This window comes from Pinus tabuliformis, chromosome 5_1 (genome assembly GCF_031772625.1).
Source record: "Pinus tabuliformis cultivar Carrire ecotype Pingquan chromosome 5_1, CPIR1, whole genome shotgun sequence".
NCBI lineage: Eukaryota > Viridiplantae > Streptophyta > Pinopsida > Pinales > Pinaceae > Pinus > Pinus tabuliformis.
Genome location: NC_142305.1, coordinates 720,386,572 through 720,406,099, shown reverse-complemented (window position 1 = coordinate 720,406,099; position 19,528 = coordinate 720,386,572). Strand labels below are relative to the sequence as shown.

Sequence of the window (19,528 nt, the reverse complement as noted above, 5' to 3'; positions counted from 1 at the left end):
ACACACAAATTTCTACCCTATCAAAAGTTCTTCCTTTTCTTAATTAGAACTTACTTGGGATCATTTACCCGGAAAATGGCCCAAACTGAGGAAAATACACACAACAATCTGGATCTGATCCAGCTAATCAAGCAATAGAATTGGCTAATTTGGATCCCCTTGTTGCTCCCTTTGCACCATTCTCAGACCTAGTATACTTGAGCAGAATTCCTTCTCCACCCAACAATGAGATGCCTCTCTCAATGCCTTGTGCCCCTGCGCGTTGTTATGTCTACACCCTGGGCCTAGCCCTTCATTTATAACCTCGAGTTATGATTGAATCCACAACCTTAATCTCCAAAATGATTGACAGTTGAGATTAGATATCGCCTCACTTGAGATCGATGGTTGAGATTCATCTAATTCACAAATAACCTTTGCATTAGATTAGATTAAACTCACATTTTCCTTATAAAAGAAACTGCTTAAATTATTAAAGTAATTACTAAGGCTCAAGGGTCCTTTAGGCAACTTCTGCGCACAGATACTTAGGCCTGAGTAGAAGTACCTTGCCTGAGCTACAAACATCGACAACTACTTCTTGTCTTAGGAGTTGTCACATGTAATAAAGGGTGATGTTCTCCTCATTGTGGTTAAACTTGGAAAATGGTATAAATTGAATGGGTTACTTTGAAGTTAAAGGATGACACTTAAGGATTATCCACCTAGTGGCACTTGCATTTAAACATGACTCATCATTTATGTTGCAATGGATTTGTGTAATTGCCACAAGATTTTTGTACCTATATTGGGACTTTTGTTGCTCAAATTGTACAGGAGGGCGGGGTAGAAGGGGCCCCATGCCGGCGGGGTCAAAGGCACTGAGGGTTGGTGGATGTTTGGTTGGAAGGTGGGGTGATGGGGCCCCATCTTACTATACGATGCCGGCTCAAGGAGGGGCCCGTCGAGGGTTGTCACTCTGATCAGTGACCTCTTCGTTCTAGTTGTCTCCCAACAGCAACTATGGGAGGTAGTCCATAATAGAAGATGGAAATGAAAGACAAGTTAGCAACCAACGAGTCCGGGAGACATGATTGAATGGCCTAGTTACTTGGTTGATTTAGCATGATTTATAGATTAGACTAGATATAGATGTGAGACCAGAGCCTTATGAAATCAATTTCTTGCTTTATATCAATTAAAGACCAAGTAACCAAATGAACAACCACTGCTTGAATGCCTAACTATCCTATAAGCCATGCAAATCCTAAGACTTAGGTGTGATGCAAGGATTTTGGTTACTTTTAATTTAAATGTTTATTCTAGGCATATCCTTCCTCTTAACTATTTTGAAGCAAGTCTCTAGAGTAGGTTGTGAGAATGAGGCCAAGGGGAAGCAAGCAAAGGCGTGATTAATGATACCTCCCCTTAGGTACTAACCACCAGGTGCCTTTGGCGCTGCAGAGACTGTGGCTCTAACAACTGCAAGGTCATCGTGTTAACCACTAAAGAGGTGTTAGGCTCCTCAAGCTAGATGAGAAAGGTGATCCTATTCTCTATCAACCAAGCTTATGCTTGGAGGTAAGTTATTAAATGTAAGACTAGCTCTTAGGATGAGATGCAAGATAAACGAGTGCCTTTTGAGTTAAGATTGTTTATGTTAAGTACCTAAGTTATGATTGACCTTAAGTTATATCAACAAGTACTTATCAATGGAAAATAAGAGACAATCTCAACCACAAGGGTATGTGCCAATTTAACAAGTGCAAACAAGATATGAGAGATATCCACGATACAATTGCTCAAGTGTTTAAAAATATAGATCACCAATATGCTCAAGATAAAGTTATCATCCACAAAGATATTAACCAAGAAATGATGACAATGATAACAAGCAAAGGAACTAGAGCACTTATCAACTTAGAACAATTAGCCAATGATGGTAACAATAGATACCAATATCCAATGAATTCTTAGGCTTATTCACTTAAGCAAGTATTTAACAAAATTATGATATTAATGCGCTTTAGAGAGTAAGATTATTAGTATAAAGTGTAACTTTTACAAGAGAACACAATGTTAGCTCCAAAGCACATTAAACAACATAAGCAAATCCCTTCCACAATGAGCAATTAGAACACAAACAAGAGTAAACCTTTATGCTACCTATGTTCTTATGATATTCAGTTGAACAATAAGTAAACTTATGACAGCAATTTTTTATGTTTAGAACACTTTTAGATGCAAAATGAGATGCCAAATGTATTATTTATTAATTTATTAATTTATTATTATTACTATTATTATTATTATTATTATTATATATATATATTAAGTTTGACCATTTATTATTTTTATTTATTTTCAAGTTTTTAGAATTAATTGTTTCGATTATTTAAGTTTGACCCAAATATTATTTTTATTTAATGTTTTGATTATTTAGGTTCACCCAAATATATTTTATTTAAGTTTGACCATTTATTAATTTTATTTATTTTTAAGTTTTTAGAATTAATTGTTTTGACTATTTAAGTTTGAACCAAATATTATTTTTATTTTTTATATTATTATATTGATTTTATTAATTGTTTTATTGTTTTGATTATTTAGGTTTCTCTTCATCTATTTAACTTGATGCCAAGATCTGGTTCTTCATCTTTTCCTAACGATGAACCACACTGGATGGTTCGAAACGCGTCGACAAAAATCTGATGATGTGATTAACCGAAAATTTTCTTACTTTTCTGATCACAAAAGCCTAAATTCAATTATTGCAAGTCCGAAATATGTCATTTGAAATTCAATTGCACAAAACTAAGATTGGTAAATGTTAGAAAATCAGAAAGGCATAAATATTTTCTTATGTTGATAATTACTTGTGATATTGTTATGTTCTTATTTACTTCTTTATGTTCTTCTTTTATCTTCTTCTCATCAAGTGATTATCAAAGCAAAAACATGAAGATCATGGACACCAGATGTAGGCACTCAACCAGGGATAAAACGCCTTTATGGGGGAAAAACCCAGTTAGAAGTCTTCCTTCAGTGGATTCAAATTGAGATAGACCAAGACCCTAGAACAAAAGACCTTCCTCCTCCACCAAGTCTGCTATTCCTTCTGATAGATGGTCTCTTCCAAAGTTACCAAGTGCCATCTTCTCAAACGCAGCTTCAACCCAAAATTTCGACCCCCAGCTTCAGAACTTCAACCTAGCTTTAGGATTGTAGTTTCGATCTAGCAACTTCAGTAGCTCCAGCCTAGCAGCTTCGACCTCGATGCACCTTCACAGCTTCGACCTTGATGCACCTTCATAGCTTCGATGCAGCTTCACAGCTTCGATGCAGTTTCCCAGCTTCGATGCAGTTTCCCAGCTTCGATGCAACTTCAAAATTTCGTTGCACATGAGAGAGAGAGAGACCCAAAAATTTTGATTCCAGCTTCCTTCTTGAAATTCACACTTTTTTTCTACTCCTAGCTACTGCAATTCGAACTTGTGTGATATATGCTTCCAAATGAGTCGAGTTGCTCCAATATATAGTGAGTTTGTGAGGTTGAATTCCCTTGTTGAGGCCGACTTGTCCTTTCTTGAGGCCAACTTGGTGGAGGAGGCCTAATTGACCTATTTTACAATAAAATAAATTTCTTTCTTGAAAAATAAAGCCCAAGAAGGGTCTTTTACATTATGACATGGACAAGGACACTTGACATAAACCCTAGAAGTCTTCAATGGAGAATTTGACCTAAAAACAATTGACCCAAGCATGAAACCCATGCTTTAATAAGTCAATTTCTTTAATAATAAAATTTATTTTTCTTTCTTTTGACAAATACATTACATCATGACTCAAATATAATTATGAAGACCAACACTAGTTACATTCTTCAACACTCCCTCTTAACTAGGGAGGTATTCATAATTACAAATATATAGAGGTACATGGAAGATCTCCAAAATGAACTATGAAGAGTTCTAGCACACTCAGTGCTGCAGACTAGAAACCTGACCAGGGTATTCTATCCGGGTGGGACTAAGATGGACTCAAGCTTTCAACCACTCTAGGTACCATCAGGCTTACTTGCTAACCATCAACCCAGGGATCTAGGTGTGTATCCAAGGTCGGAGCTCCATGACCAACGCCACCCTCCCTCTTTGGGATCTAGACATCAACACATAGGTTGGCCAGATGTCCTCTCAAGCATCTGCCATTAGATGCTTCATCTCTCCCTAATAAACTAAATCAGATATATCCATTTGTCCAAGCATGCTTCCAAAGTATTCAACCTTCTTATGGAGAGATTTACCTGTACAAACACAAATCCCAATTAGTAATAAATTTTCAAATATATATACAAGTAAACACAAACCTTTGGGGTCCTCAATAATCCTGATGTTGTTTTCAAGCTTTCTTCTTCTTTCATTTCGATTTTCCTTATATGCTTCGAATGGAGATGCCATGAGCTACCTCCTTTCTATCAGAGTGACTACTACAACCATGTAGACTTTCTACTTCAGCTATTCTTCCATGCTTCTATGATGATGTCATCTAGATCTTGCTATAATGCATCCTATCATACTTGTGATGCTTTCTTATTTTTCTATAACTGAAAAGAAATAAGTGAAGGAGATTATCTCAGTCATAGTTGAGATCTTTCACTTCCTCCTCCTTTGATTTCTTCTTTTCTGATTCTTCCATTTATTCGGTAACATGGGCTTCATTTCTTTCCTTTCTCTTTTTGTTGACCTTCCTGAGTTTGGGACAATTCCTTTTAAAGTGTCCATATTCATTACACTCATAGCATTGTATCTTTGACATATCGATCTTCTTCTTTTTCTAAGGATCAAACTTTCCAACTTTCCTTTTCTCCTAGCCATGGCAACATATGCTTGAACTTGTTCATTTGATCCAGCATCTCTTTTTGCCTTCAACTTGGTTTCTTCAATCTTACATAATGACCAAGTTCACTGAATGGAGTGGCTTCCTTCTTTCCATAAATACTTGATACAAAGTTGCACCATTCATCATGTAGTGCATTGAGCCCAACGGTGGTCATTTCTTTATTGGACATTATTTCTCCTAGTTCTTGTAGTTGATCTCTTATTTGTGGCACCCTCATAATTTATGAGGCTATCCCTTCTTCCTTTGATACCTTCATTTTGTATAATTCGGTTTTCAGTGATATGAATTCTCCTACAGTACTTACAGAAAATAATTCTACCAACTTCTCATAGATATCCTTCGATGTCTCCAGCTTATCTACATAAGGGATGAGTGAACCATTGATTAATCCTATGAGGATTCTTTCAGCCCTTATTTCCCCTTTCATATACTTTGATAATGCTTGCTCTTGAGATGGTTTCAAGATGGAGCCCTTTACATATTCAACAATTTCATTCTCCATGAGGATCAAGTCTATCCTCTTCTTCCATACAAGGAAATTTGATGACCCAACCAATTTATTTCTTTTCCTTGCAAAATAAAGTCATTTTGATAGTAGATTCAAACATAGATATAAAGATACTTACTTGTCAAGTGAAGACGCCTCTTTGATGATGATATCTTCAATTTGATGCCTTCTTCATTTTTATGATGTTTGCTTTCTAGAAGATGACAATACTTCTTCTAGAGATGCCTTTCTTCAAATATGCTTGAGATGTGATCCTTTCTTTAAAGAGAGGGAGATCACCTTGATTTCTTTGATGATGATGGCAATGCTTCTTCTTGCTTCATTGGGATGTAGAAATGTAGAATATGGAGACTTCAAGATGCTTTAAATGTGTGGTACATCTTTCTTTGAGTGGAGGTAGGGTCCTTGAGGTCTTCTTCTCCTTGTGTTGATGTGATCTTTTGAGATGAGTACTCCTCCTCAGTACTTCTTAGTCCTCCTCAGTGCTTCTTAGTCCTCTCTAATAATTTCCTTGTGCTCAGCCTTTACGTATCCTTCTTCAATGATGTGATCTTCAAGCTGCCTCTTCTTGACTTGTCACCTTAGCTCTGAAACCATGCTGAGAAATGTACGTGCAGCTAGATTAGGTGATTTCTCTTGCTTTGATAACTACTTGTGATGTATTTTAACTTAACTTCATTAGCTTCTTCTTTCACTTTATTATTATTATGCTTTTATCATCAAACAACTACCAAACTATGAAGGAACAATGAGACAAGAGGACAGAAGATATAGGCTATTAGCCAGGGCCAAAACCTCTCCTCTTGCGAAGAAAATCCACAAGAACTCTACTCTTCTTGTAGAACTTCAAATGATGAATTCCCAGACCTATGACCCTTAACCAGGACCCCTCCAAGACCAGTCAAACCTCTCCTTGATGAGCTAAAGTCAACTTCAGTCAAACTAGCTTTTCAACAACTACAACTTCTCCTTTGACCTCTTTTTCAAACCTGCAATTTCGGCTACTGCAGTAACCCTAGTTTTTGGCATGTGTGGGAGTAATGGAGAATTTTTCCCCCTTTTTCCTTCGCTGGGATTGGCTTCTTTTCTTTGACTATTCGGCTTGTATTTTGATGCTTCTTTGACCCTTGATTCAACTCCTTAACCTGACTGTAATTCGGTCTTGTTGTAGCTGAGAAGATGCCCTAATTACAGTCTGCACATGTAAGAGATTAGCCCAAAACGGACCTTAAATAATCCGATTTCTTCTTCCTTTTGTCTTCTCTTTTCTTCGTTGGATCTTCTTGTGTTTTATTTTCTTATGATCGAACTGATTTGATGCCCTTGAATGAGGTCGAGTGCTGCCATAGATATAGTCTTCTTTGGAGGTCAAGTAGCCCCATTTGAGGCCGACTTATCACTTCATGTAGGCCAACTTGTCTTGGAGGGGGACTTTGACTCAAATAAATATCTTTGACTTGATACATGATGCCCAACAGGGTCTTCCATACATGACAATGACTCAATTGACTTGTTGACTCAACGACAAGCCCTAGAAGCACTCAATGGGTCCTTGACCTATAAATCAAATAACCTTAAGCATGAAACCCATGCATCAAGGATGACAATAATAAGTTTCCTTTCTCTTTAATATCAAATACATAAAATCATGATTATATGTGTCATTATGAAGACCGAACCTAGTTACATATTTCAACACTCCCTCTTAACTAGGGAGGTATTCATAATCCATACATGGTACTTGGACATTCTCATACTAAAGAATTCTCATAAGAAGAGTTAGATTGGTAAGCCATCTCATAAGCTATTTTCTCAGCTTATATCAGTGCATATCATCGTACCAACCAACATTGTCACATAGCAAGGGCCTTGACTTGCAGCTCTATCTCTCCACAAGATCAGAGCATAATGTTGGTGAGACAAATGACTAATAGACACCATCATCATTGTCTCTCAAGGCACATACCCGGGTGTTCAAAGGGTATGTCCTTTTAGGACAATTCTTGTCGTGAATAACACATCCTCAAGGAATTTCCTCTTCGACTGCTTGCCTATTGGATGACCTACCACATCCTCAAAGAGTATCAGAATCAATCTCAGATGTTTACCCAATCCTCCATTCTTTCTACATAACATGAAGACAAGAATAATGTGTCTATCTCTCCCTCTCAACTAGGGAGGATATACTCACTCTTATAAAGGAATATACTCAAGCTCCCTCTTAACTAGGGACTTTCCCAAGCTCCTTCTCAACTAGGGACTTGTTTCCAACAGCAGCTATCTGATCTTTGGTGGATATCATGGTACTATCAGCTACTAGTAGGGCTCCTCCTTTCGATGTCATGAACTTCAACTTCTTCATCATGGAGCCTTCATCTCCTAGATCTTCTCCGTAGGGCATCGGCCATCCATCACTTTCCTTCAACGAACCATAGGGTTGAATCAATAGTCATGTCATCCTTCTCTTCATCGAAAAGTGATCTTCTAGTCCACATCTGGCTTTTCTTCATACAGCGACCTCTTCGAAGTCATGTTTCTTTCAAGATCTTCCATACAATCACATGAGTATTGATTGTAGGTGACTTCTACAATCTTCTTTCGGTAGCCTTGTAACAACTGAACCAAATGTTTTCAAAAATCAAAATGAACATCAAATCAGAGTTACCTTTTTGTGATGGCCTTTCGTCATGACATCAGCGTCTTGCAACATCAACATCCTGCACATGTATGATTCCATCTCCAAGACATTTAATATCAAGGGTCTCCTCCCTTTTCAAATTTTATCAAGGTCTTTATACCTTCTCCATGTAGATATCATAGCTAATTCTTCTAGTTATTAGATGTTGATCACTTACCTTACGTGATTATAGTTGCATCTTTCACAAACTCTTCTTCCTTTCTTCACATATTGCTTCCCTCAGGATCTTCTTTACATGGTTCCTTCAACATAGGAACCATGATTGTCAACAACCTCATATTTCATATGAAGTCACATTATGTTGATTTCATCTCATCAATATGTAGAAGAGTTCAAGGCACATTGTCTACCTGCCATCATGCATCATTCTAATGGAAGAAGAGATCCTTCTTCTTCGATCATGCTCATGAGATAGAGCATTCTACCCATTCTATCTGCAACCATATGATGACATGACTTTATCGATCTATCAAATATATATACCTTGTACTTCATGTGGTTATCTAGACTTCCTTCAGTAGCTTCCTTTTGAACCAACTTGACATTCTACACTCCTTTGTCACCATACCATCATTCTTCTAAACAATGGATCCCACACAAGGTGGAATGTGGACAATTTGCGCAACACTTGCTTCTTCCAAGTAGAGGTGAATCTTCTAACAAAAATTCCAATGGAGGATCTTAATGACCCTCATTCTGCAAATGCTCCTTTCTAATGATGATGATGTTTGATAATCTCTTTATCTTCTATCTTGCTAGATGACTTTCTCCAACCATATAGATTGTTACTTCGGTTGTCCTTATATGCTTCCAATGGAGATGCCATGAGCTATCTCCTTTCTATCATAGTAACTGCTACAACCATGTAGACTTTTTACTTCAGCCATCCTTCAATGCTTCTATGATGATGTCATCTCTATCTTGCTATAATGCATGCTATCATACTTATGATGCTTTCTATTCTTTTCTATAACTGAAAAGAAATAAGTGAAGGAGATTATCTCAGTCATAGTAGAGATCTTTCACTTCCTCCTTTGATTTCTTCTTTTTTGATTCTTCCACTTCTTCGATAACATGGGCTTCATTTCTTTCCTTTCTCTTTTTGTTGTCCTTCCTGAGTTTGGGACAATTCCTTTTAAAGTACCCATATTCATTACACTCATAGCATTGTATCTTTCACATATCGATCTTCTTTTTTTCCGAGGATCAAACTTTCCAAACTTTTCTTTTCTCCTAACCATGGCAGGATATGCTTGAATTTGTTCATTTGATCCAACATCTTTTTTTGCCGCCTAGTTTCTTCAATCTTACATAATGACCAAAGTTCACTAAAGGGAGTGGCTTCCTTCTTTCCATAGATACTTGATACAAAGTTGCCCCATTCATCAGGTAGTACATTGAGCACAACGGTGATCATTTCTTTATCAGACATTATTTCTCCTAGTTCTTGTAGTTGATCTCTTATTTGTGACACACTCATAAGGTATGAGGCTATCCCTTCTTCCTTTGATACCTTCATCTTGTATAATTCGATTCTCAACGATATGACTTCTCCTGCAGTGCTTACAGAAAACAATTCTACCAACTTCTCATAGATATCCTTCGATGTCTCCATCTCTACTACATAAGGGATGAGTGAATCCTTGATTGATTCTATGAGGATTCTTTGAGCCCTTATTTCCCCTTTCATATACTTTGATAATGCTTGATCTTGAGATGGTCTCGAGAAGGAGCCCTTTACATATTCAACAACTTCATTCTCTATGAAGATCAAGTCTAGACTCTATCCTATGAGGATCAAGTCTAAAGATACTTACTTGTCAAGTGAAGATGCTTCTTTGATAATGATATCTTCAACTTGATGCCTTCTTGATTTTGATGATGATTGATGATGTTTGCTTCCTTGAAGATGACAATACTTCTTCTTCTAGAGATGTCTTTCTTCAAATATGCTTGAGATGTGATCCTTTCTTCAAAGAGAGGGAGATCACCTTGATTTCTTTGATGATGATGGCAATGCTTCTTCTTGCTTCCTTGGGATGTAGAAATGTAGAATATGGAGACTTCAAGATGCTTCAAATGTGTAGTCCTTCTTTCTTTGAGTGGAGGTAGGGTCCTTGAGGTCTTCTTCTCCTTGTGATGATGTGATCTTTTGAGATGAGTACTCCTCCTTGGTGCTTCTTTGTCCTCTTTAATGATTTCCTTGTGCTCGGCCCTTATGTATACTTCTTCAATGATGTGATCTTCAAGCTGCCTCTTCTTGACTTGTCACCTTAGCTTTGAAACCATATTGAGAAATGTAGGGGCAGCTAGATTAGGTGATTTATCTTGCTTTGATAATTGCTTGTGATGTATTTTGACTTTACTTGATTAGCTTCTTCTTTCACTTAATTATTATTATGTTTTTATCATCAAACACCTACCAAACTATGAAAAAACAATGAGAGAAGAGGACACAAGATATAGGCTATCAGCTAGGAGCAAAATCTCTCCTCTTGAGAGGAAAACCCACAAGAACTCTTCTCTTCTTGTAAAACTTCGAATGACGAATTCGAAGACCTATGACCCTTGTCCAAGATCCCTCCATGACCAAGTCAAACCTCTCCTTAATGAGCTTCTCTTCCACAAAGTCAACTTTAGTCAAACTAGCTTTTTAACAGCTGCAACTTCTCCTTCGACCTATTTTTCGGACCTACAATTATGGATACTATGATAACCCTATTTTTTGGCATGTGTAAGGATAATGGAGAAATCGTCCTCCTTTTTCCATCGCTAGGATTGCCTTCTTTTCTTTGACTATTCGGCTTGTATTTTGATGCTCATTAACCTGACTATAATTCGATTTTGTTGTAGTTGAGAAGATGCCCTAATTGTAGTCCGCACGTGTGAGAGATTAGCTCAAAACAAACCTTAAATAATCTGATTTCTTCTTCCTTTTGTCTTCTCTCTTCTTCACTGGATCTTCTTGTGTTTTCTTTTCTTAAGATCGAATTGATTGGATGCCCTTGAATGAGGTTGAGTGCTCCCATATATAGTGTGTTCTTTAGAGGTCAAGTAGCCCTATTTGAGGCCGACTTATCACTTCATGTAGGCCGACTTGTCTTGGAGGGGGTCTTTGACTCTATTTTGACTCAAATAAATATCTTTGACTTGATACATGATGCCCAAGAGGGTCTTCCATACATGACAATGACTCAATTGACTTGTTGACTCAATGACAAGCCCTAGAAGCACTCAATGGGTGCTTGACCTATAAATCAAATAACCTTGAGCATGAAACCCATGCATCAAGAATGACAATAATAAATTTTTTTCTCTTTAATATCAAATACATAAAATCATGATTACATATGTCATTATGAAGACCAAACCTAGTTACATATTTCAACAGAATCAAATATCTCCTTTGCAACCTCCTTCAAGGATGTGTGAGGTGTTATCACTCAGGTTGTCCTTTTGATTAGCACAAAAGGATACGGCCGAGGTAACCACAGACCAATCTTTGGACTGCAGGTTCTAGCCCACCTGCAATCAGAGAGGGCTCTCTCTTTCTGATTTAGCTTTGTTGGAGATGATTTTAGGCTAGTTATTGAGTTCAAGGGGGTTTTGTTTAAGTTTTGGTGGGAAGGATGATATTTCAGGTAAAGAGGCAGGGATAGCACGAAAGTTTTAGAACCATTGGGCGTGGAGTCAAGGAGTAAGACTGCTGGTGCGTTTTCCTGGTCACAAGAAAGAATATGGAGCAAGCTAGCTGCATATGAAACAATCATTTAAGGTAAAAGATGGATTAAAGGCTAAGGAATGAGAGGCAATTAAGAATCTCACAGTCAGTTTAGCAGAAAGGAGATAAATGAGCCCTATCTAGGAGCAGTTAAGAATTCCTAGATAACAGTCATTCATATGTGAAATAGATCAAACATGAGCCATAAAGGAATTCATATTTATGCCTAAATCAAGAGGAAAACATTAATAAGCCACAGAAACTGAGCATAGAGTGCGGCTAAGCAAATTCTAAACCAATCCTTTGTTCTGTAACTTAAGCATATGTGAAATTGGAATAACAGAGGTAAGAAACACTTATTGATTCATACTGCAGCACAAGAATTCCACATTCATTTCTTCAGACCATTAGACACAGAGCAGACAGTCATTCCTCCAAGCTTTTCAGCAATCTTTGATTAATTAAAACATTTCAGATATCCAGTGCGAGTCTCTCATGAAGACTATCAACCAACCCCCTTAAAACAATACAGAGGGTGGTATATAAAGGGAAAAATATCAAAACCTGTTTATTACAGCTTGACCTAAACAGGTCTGAAAGAAAAATGATTACTTTAACCTAATCCTATCCAGCAATAAATGCAAGGAAATATCTTTGAGCTGCGCTGAGGGCAGCCGTATCAAAACTGAGTTAATGTGTTGTTCTCGGTGACTTGGTGTAGGGTTTCTGCAATAACTGTGCATGGGTCTCTGGTCCATTGCTGTTCGGTGGCTTTAAATGCTTTGACTGTGATTTGAGAGTATTAATGGGCTTACACCGCTTTATTTGACTTTGTTGGAGGCCATTCAATTCTAAGCTGCCTTGGGAAATGAAGACTTTGATTAAAACATCCAACTGATACTCTTTGTCGCTCCATCTTTCCTCTGATACTCTTTCGCAGTGGAAACGGGTCGTTTCTCTCTTTTGCTGTGTATGAAATTGTCAAATCAATAGTTAATGGCCGTTGTTCGGCCTTCTGTTGCTTTAAAACCTTCGTTTGCCCCTTTCTAAATGCTTCGCGAAGAAAAATGGGTCATTCTGCGCCTTTCGGGCTTGCTGGGGGCTGCGCGATGAGGGTCTTTCCACTTTGGCCCATTTCCCGTAGCCATGCGCGATGAAAAACTACCTCAGAATTTGAATCCGGGCTTCCTAAGCACGATTTTCGCCTTCGTGCCTTTTTCCTGATGACGTCAGCGGGTGGGACCTAGTACGGCGGTGACGTGGCAGGGTGACGTCAGCAGGGTGACATCAGCATGTACGGCGGGTGACGTGGCATTTACACGGTGGCAGAGACGTGGCAGGGTGACTAGGCAGTGCGGTGGCAGGAGGCCGACGCAGGCAGATGACGTCAGCGGGTGACGTGGCGCTGACGCAGGAGGGCGGAAGCGGTTTTCGGTTTTGGGCGCACCGCCTTTGGGCAGACGGCGGTATCGGAGGAGGGGCTCCGCCACAGCCGAGAGGGCGACGCGTGGCGGGAGTACGGCGGGAAAACCGCCCATCTCCCGGACGCTAACCCTCGGGCTGTTTGGGATATGAGGAGGCCCGCCCACCATAGATCTGGGGCGCGGGCGATCGGATGGCCGGCGGCATGGACGAGGCAGTTGAGGGTTAAGGGATGGGCGCGCGAATATTCAAATTTTAATACAATGCCGCGGGGGGGGTTTAAAACTTAGGAAATGTGGGTTTTTGGGGATTTTAAAAGTGAGCGGGTCGAATATTTGGTGGGTAAGACCTTAGGATGAGGCGGAAAATGGGTTTTTTCAGGGTTAGGGCTTAGGGGAAATGGTTATTAGTTTGACCAGAGGTCAAACTAACCCCTGTAAGGACACGGATGGGCTAAAAACAGCCCCAGCTGGACTGTTTTTTCCCGGACTTAGATGAATAGGGCTATAGTGCCAGGGAGGGGGTATTATTATATTTTTGGGATTTTTATACATAGTTTTAGTAGGGGAAAGGAAAATAGATAGGGGGCTAGATAATAGAGTTAGGAGTTAATATGGAGATGACAAGAAAGCGCTAAAGTAAGGGACCTTAGGCTACAGAGGGAAAATAGAACTTGTAGAAAAGATATGAGTGTATCTAAGTAAAGCAGATCTGTACTTAGGCAAATGATATGAAAATGATGAAATTAAGAGGAATCAAGCAGATCTTGACCTCTTCGGGGAAGTTAGTAAGTGATTTAGGGAATAAGAAGAAAGTGGAGTTAGTGATGTCCAGCTTGAGCTCCTCCAAATGGAAAACTGCCTCCAACCTGTGATCTGAAAAGATATAACACTTTAAAACACAAAATTGATCATGAATCATCATTCTGCAACCTCAAAACTACCTACCCAGCCTACTGGCCTAACATTTTTTCTTCTTTTTGGTTTGGGTGCACTTAGACTTGCAGACCCAGCTTTACAATTTTTCTTTTGACTGTCCACCTATCTAAATCTACACTTATTTCTGCCAAGGACCCAAATTAAGCAGTTGGGCTCCTTTGATTCTCTACCTATCTACAAATCTGCCAAGATTAAGCTGTTTGGACAGATATCATTCTCTATATTCTAAAACAAGAAATTGAAACCTAGGGAGGCCAAGATTAAACTGTTTGGCCTTCCCTTAACTGAAAACTCATCAAAATTGGAATACAGCAGTGGCATTTGGACTAGCACTCTTTCATGGCCTTTTCTTTGACCTCTTTTGGAAATATGGAACCTTGCAGCATGAAAGATGACATATTTGGCATGTAAAAATGTCGATCATGAAATATGAACACCTGTTGCAACAGGAGGCTAACATGAGGAATCAAGTGATTCTTTACAACATCCATAATCATCTACTTGGCCTTCATTTCCTTCTCATGACCTGCCAATTACAACACCTTTGACGACATCCCAGAGATCATTCTCCTCCAATACATGTTATCCTGATTTTCCAAGGCAAGAAATTTGAGGTACCTTCCAATCTGTCCTCAAATCTGAGGCTAATTGCTGCCATCTCTGATATCTAAAACACAAACTCCCAAATCTGATTAAGACAAAAAAAAATTGTCTTACATGTGTACTTAGTCTCCTCCAAGGCTCAAGCATAATCTCTGAAAGCTTCTAACTACCGCCCTTTGTTTCCTACCAAGGTCTACTATTGTAAATCCTTGAGAATCTCAATCATAAGTTCATAACCTAGATTCAATAACATGTCAAAATTTCCAACCCGAGATGATTGATGTCCTTATGATCTCAAAGCAAACAAATCAAACTAAATTTATTTTACTGCTGAAATTTATTTCTAAACATAGCTTCAACCATACAATAGCTGGAAAAGTAAATAGTGGAAGCATAAATGAAATATAACCATATACAAATGATTTCTCCTTCAAATGAGGTTCTCATTTCTTAGATAGAAGCTTAAAAGGTAACCTCCACAAAATGCAAAACCAGTGGCTATATGATCAAAAAATCAGTCAAAACCAGCAGCTATACGATCAAAAAAAATCACCCAAAACCAGACCTATACAGCCTGCTAAAGAGTTGTACAACCTGCACAAAAAAGGGAAAAACAACAACACATAAATATAACCTCTTGTCTGGCCTTTGTACAGCTGCTGCTACATGGCCCTACTGTACAGTCCTGCTCTTCTCCTTCTTCCTGAACTCTGGCTCTTCTCCTACACACTAGATCTACTCAACTGTGATTTACCTCTTCTATATTGTCTTATTTATGCTTTGTTGAAACCCTAATTTTCCAAAACCCTCATTCAACTTGAGATATATGGCTTAGATTAAATCTAAGTCATTAATATATTAACTACACTTTATTAGACTTCATAGGCTATGTCAACTACAAAACATTAAATATTTCAACTTTTCCTAAATGGACTACAAAATGGAATTAATACCCACTTTTCCTAAGTGTTCACTTTTGAAATGTCTCAAACCACTTCTTACACATTCGCATTACAACTTCTGCAAGAAGTTCCTACATAAGCTACATTTCTCAAAATATTTAAACATAATCACACACAATATGCAAAATGCATATATTCACGTAATAATAAGTAGCATTCAATTGTAAATGCATAAATAGATAGACAGAGTACTTATATTTTAATAAAACATAATCCAACAAATTTGTTCTGTGCGAGTAATTTTCTACCTAGTCATAGGCATCCAATGCAAATGCCACCTTCAAGCCAGGATATGAGGCCACCAAGGTGAAGGAACCAAACTACAGTCTTTTAGCTCGTTCAACTCAAACCATTTGCTCTCATGACTCAACCAATACACTCAAGTAGAGTGCTCCAAGCATCTTATCCAACCATCAAACATCCATGGCAAGAGCAAATCTTCCCTCAAGATAATCTTCCCTTCTAGTGTTCTTTAGTGTAGGCAAAAGAGTCCAATCTATTGAACGCTTTCTAGGAATAGCCAAGGCAAATAGAACTTGGCTCCAACGAAACCAACGAGTAATGACCAATGAGTGAAGGCATCCTAACTTACCAAACATCCATGCTCACCTACAATAATCTATCTCTCATCCAAGGTTTATGTTTCCTCTTTCACGATGCTAATTTGTTCAAATCCCTAGTTGATTCATGGTTAACAATGAAGAACACGAGTAGCATAGTGCATGAACACCAAAGTGTGTGAGAGTTGTGAGAGAGCAAATACCCAAGAGGCAGTTAAGAGAAATGATGGTTGACATTCATTCTACCAGGGGAACAAAGTACTCTTATACTTCCCCATAATGATTGTACTTATTCCATGCTTCAATAACCATATAAGAAGGCTTACCCACAAACCTCTACACGCATTCAATGATTGGATTTACAAGTCAATGCAGTTGGATGACTTCATTTAAGGAACATTATGGAAAAAGAAATGAGTTCTAAGGCTAACACTTGATCATAGAGGATTATTTTCCCATAGGCCCCTTCTCTTATTCCCCTCTAATAGAATCATAGCCCCTCTCATGCTCTCTACAACCATCTTCAACCATTATATATTATATTCGAACATTAATATTTACATAGCTTGAATTCACCATGGCAAGCCTACCACATAATCCATATAATTATATTTACATCATCTACATGCCCAGCCATTCACTAGACAAGCCCAGGCTTTGAGCTCCACACTAGGAATGAATACAAACAAATTTGCATCATTTATACATGGGCTCATTTATTTAAGCTCACATGGCTTCACTCCCATAATTATAACCTCGCTTTTACAAACTATGCATAGTCTGATCCGATACATTATATGGGTCATAACTAGGGTATTACACAAAAGACATATGTGCTCTAGTGGCCTCTCCAAGTTTGTCACATCTTGATCTTTCATGGCATCCATCTGATCCTAGTTCCAACACAATCTTCGAAATTGCCACCATCTTCTTGATGGATTCTATCAAAATTTCAGCACTCACTAACCTTCCCTCTTTTTTCATAAACGTTGCAGATATTGTGTCGGTGAATATACCATCGAGGATCCAGAAATAAACTGATCAGAAATCGGGGAGAATATGGGAAAATATTGGCAAATTTTAAATTTCAAAAAAAAAAGAAAAAGAAAACTACTTGAATATTCAATTTTTTCATTTTTTTTTTAAATCTAAAGCAGCCCCTCTACTCCTTTCATGGTAAAGTAATCATGGGAAACCCTTTTCTCTCAGTCTCCTTCTTTTCGTCTTCAAAGTGAGCAAAAATTTCAAAAAATCTCTTGCCCCAACCGATATCATCCATCATCTCACGAAATTCGCTGATCATATAAGGGAGGTGAAAAACTCACAATATATCATCAATATTTGCAACATTGCATCAAACATGCCCTCAAACCGGTTAGCTTTTTTCCATTTCCTAATTGAACACCATGGTCGTCATATAGTCATGTGGTCTACCTCTTTAATCTTTTGGGTTTTTCCAAAAGGACGACTCCTACTCCTTAACAGTTCGCTTCCACTAACTAGATCATTTCTTGATACCAAACTAGTCACTCCTGAGGGCAGTTCCCATCTCTACCCTTCGCTTTGATCTCCTAAAGTGTCGAATCAGCGGTCTTCCCATTTCCTAACTTGACAAAGAACCTCTTTGGGGGAAGCCTTTTTTATTTTTCTCAAGGGTCAAACATAGTTCACAAAGCGATAGATGCAGCAAGGGTTAGGACAATTACATAACTAATGAGACAGATTGAAAGAATGACTGAAGGGAGAGCGAATGATCTACAACTCACCCCCCTCACATGTCAGATTGTTGACATAACTCTTTACAGCTTAGAAAGTGGCAAGGAGATCTGATATTAATTGAGATTGTTCTTTCCAGGTGACTCCATTCAGGTTTTCAAAAATCAAAAAATTTAAAATCATCCATGAGAATTAATGGTATCTCCCTTATTGAGATTTCTATGACTATTTAATTAACATACCCAGAGATCCATGATAAATTTACCCTACACACACGAACTTGATTAATAAAATAATTTAAAATGGGTTTTTATATAAAAATTGAGGTCCTAAATGCAATGCGGTTGTTTAATAAACCGACAGCACATGAAACCCTCAACAAGTTCCAACTTAACGAAACAATAACTGCATAATATCTTCTTAAAACATTCGCAACTTAGCAAATTGATGACTGGCAATCAAATAACATACTTCACACATGCAAAACCGGAAAAATAAGCCTTACGCTTTCTTGGCCTGTTCCAAGGCGCGCGCGTGTCCAAAATGAAACAGATCGTAAATTCCATCCGCATAGACCCTCACTGGCTTTTCATTCTCTGCGTTCTCTGAGGACTTCGGACATGGATGCGGTTCGAATCTCAATGGTGGGGCTGAGACGTTTGTATCTTCATAAACGTGCTCCGCTTCGATTTCAACATCTCCCTTTTGTCTCTTGCGAGGCTTACGAGCCATTTTCTGCTCTGAAACCACACAGATTGCCAGCAAGCAAAAATTAACTCAAAAGAAAATTCAAAAATTATAAAACACACTTATAACATGGATTAGTTTCATCAATCTGAAGGAACTAACCTTGAAAATCTTACATAAAATGATCACAGATTACAACTAAACCGCCTTAATGTGGTCTAATATTTGGGCTTCTAATATACAGCCTTCGTCACGGCTATTAGACAAATCTAAAAATTCTGAAGTCCATCCATGTGGAACGTGATATTCTCCCGTATCTTATGCTTCATCGTCTGCATAGACTCTTGTACACAGTTGATTATACCTGTTTGCAATAGTTATGTTTCGTTATGTGCGGGTTGCTTATGGTGTCAGGAAAGAAGGGAACCACCGTCATATGATTGCCCCGGCCCCATCTAACTAAGGCGTACAATAAAAGACTCTAGTTCCATTATGCAAACTAGACCTCATTGAGCGGAATGTGCCATGAATATTATTATATCGAAAGTTCAGAAAGCTGTTATTCGAATGCATCTTCTTATTTATTTCTTTTTCAAATGAAACGCTGATGGAAATGTGTGGACTATTAGTGGAATTCATGTCCATGGGAACATATGATGCAATATTTATATATTTTGTTATTTTGAAATTATGAAATGTGGTATATTGGAAAATTATTTAAAAAATATATTTGTGAAATTTTCATGTAGTTAAAATTATTTAATTATTTATTTTCCATAGTATAATATAAAATTATTTGTTAAAAGATTTTAGATTGAGTGGTTTGATGAATAAT

General features: G+C 38.0%; 1 protein-coding gene across 2 annotated transcripts in view; it reads right to left on the bottom strand.

The window, feature by feature from the left end:
* The window catches only part of LOC149166945 (choline-phosphate cytidylyltransferase 2-like), a 156,648-nt gene extending 137,446 nt beyond the window's left edge, over positions 1-19,202 (bottom strand). Inside the window, exons 1-2 of one of the 2 annotated variants that reach the window (XM_089432831.1) lie at positions 18,870-19,202; positions 18,512-18,746 (exon numbers count right to left, since the gene is read on the bottom strand). In XM_089432831.1, the coding sequence (XP_089288957.1) occupies positions 18,512-18,738 (227 nt within the window). In that variant the 5' untranslated portion in view covers positions 18,739-18,746; positions 18,870-19,202. Of the gene's footprint in view, positions 1-18,511; positions 18,747-18,855 lie in introns of both variants that reach the window. The other variant, XM_089432830.1, reaches the window with a different exon arrangement.
* Between the last annotated feature and the right edge of the window lie 326 nt (positions 19,203-19,528).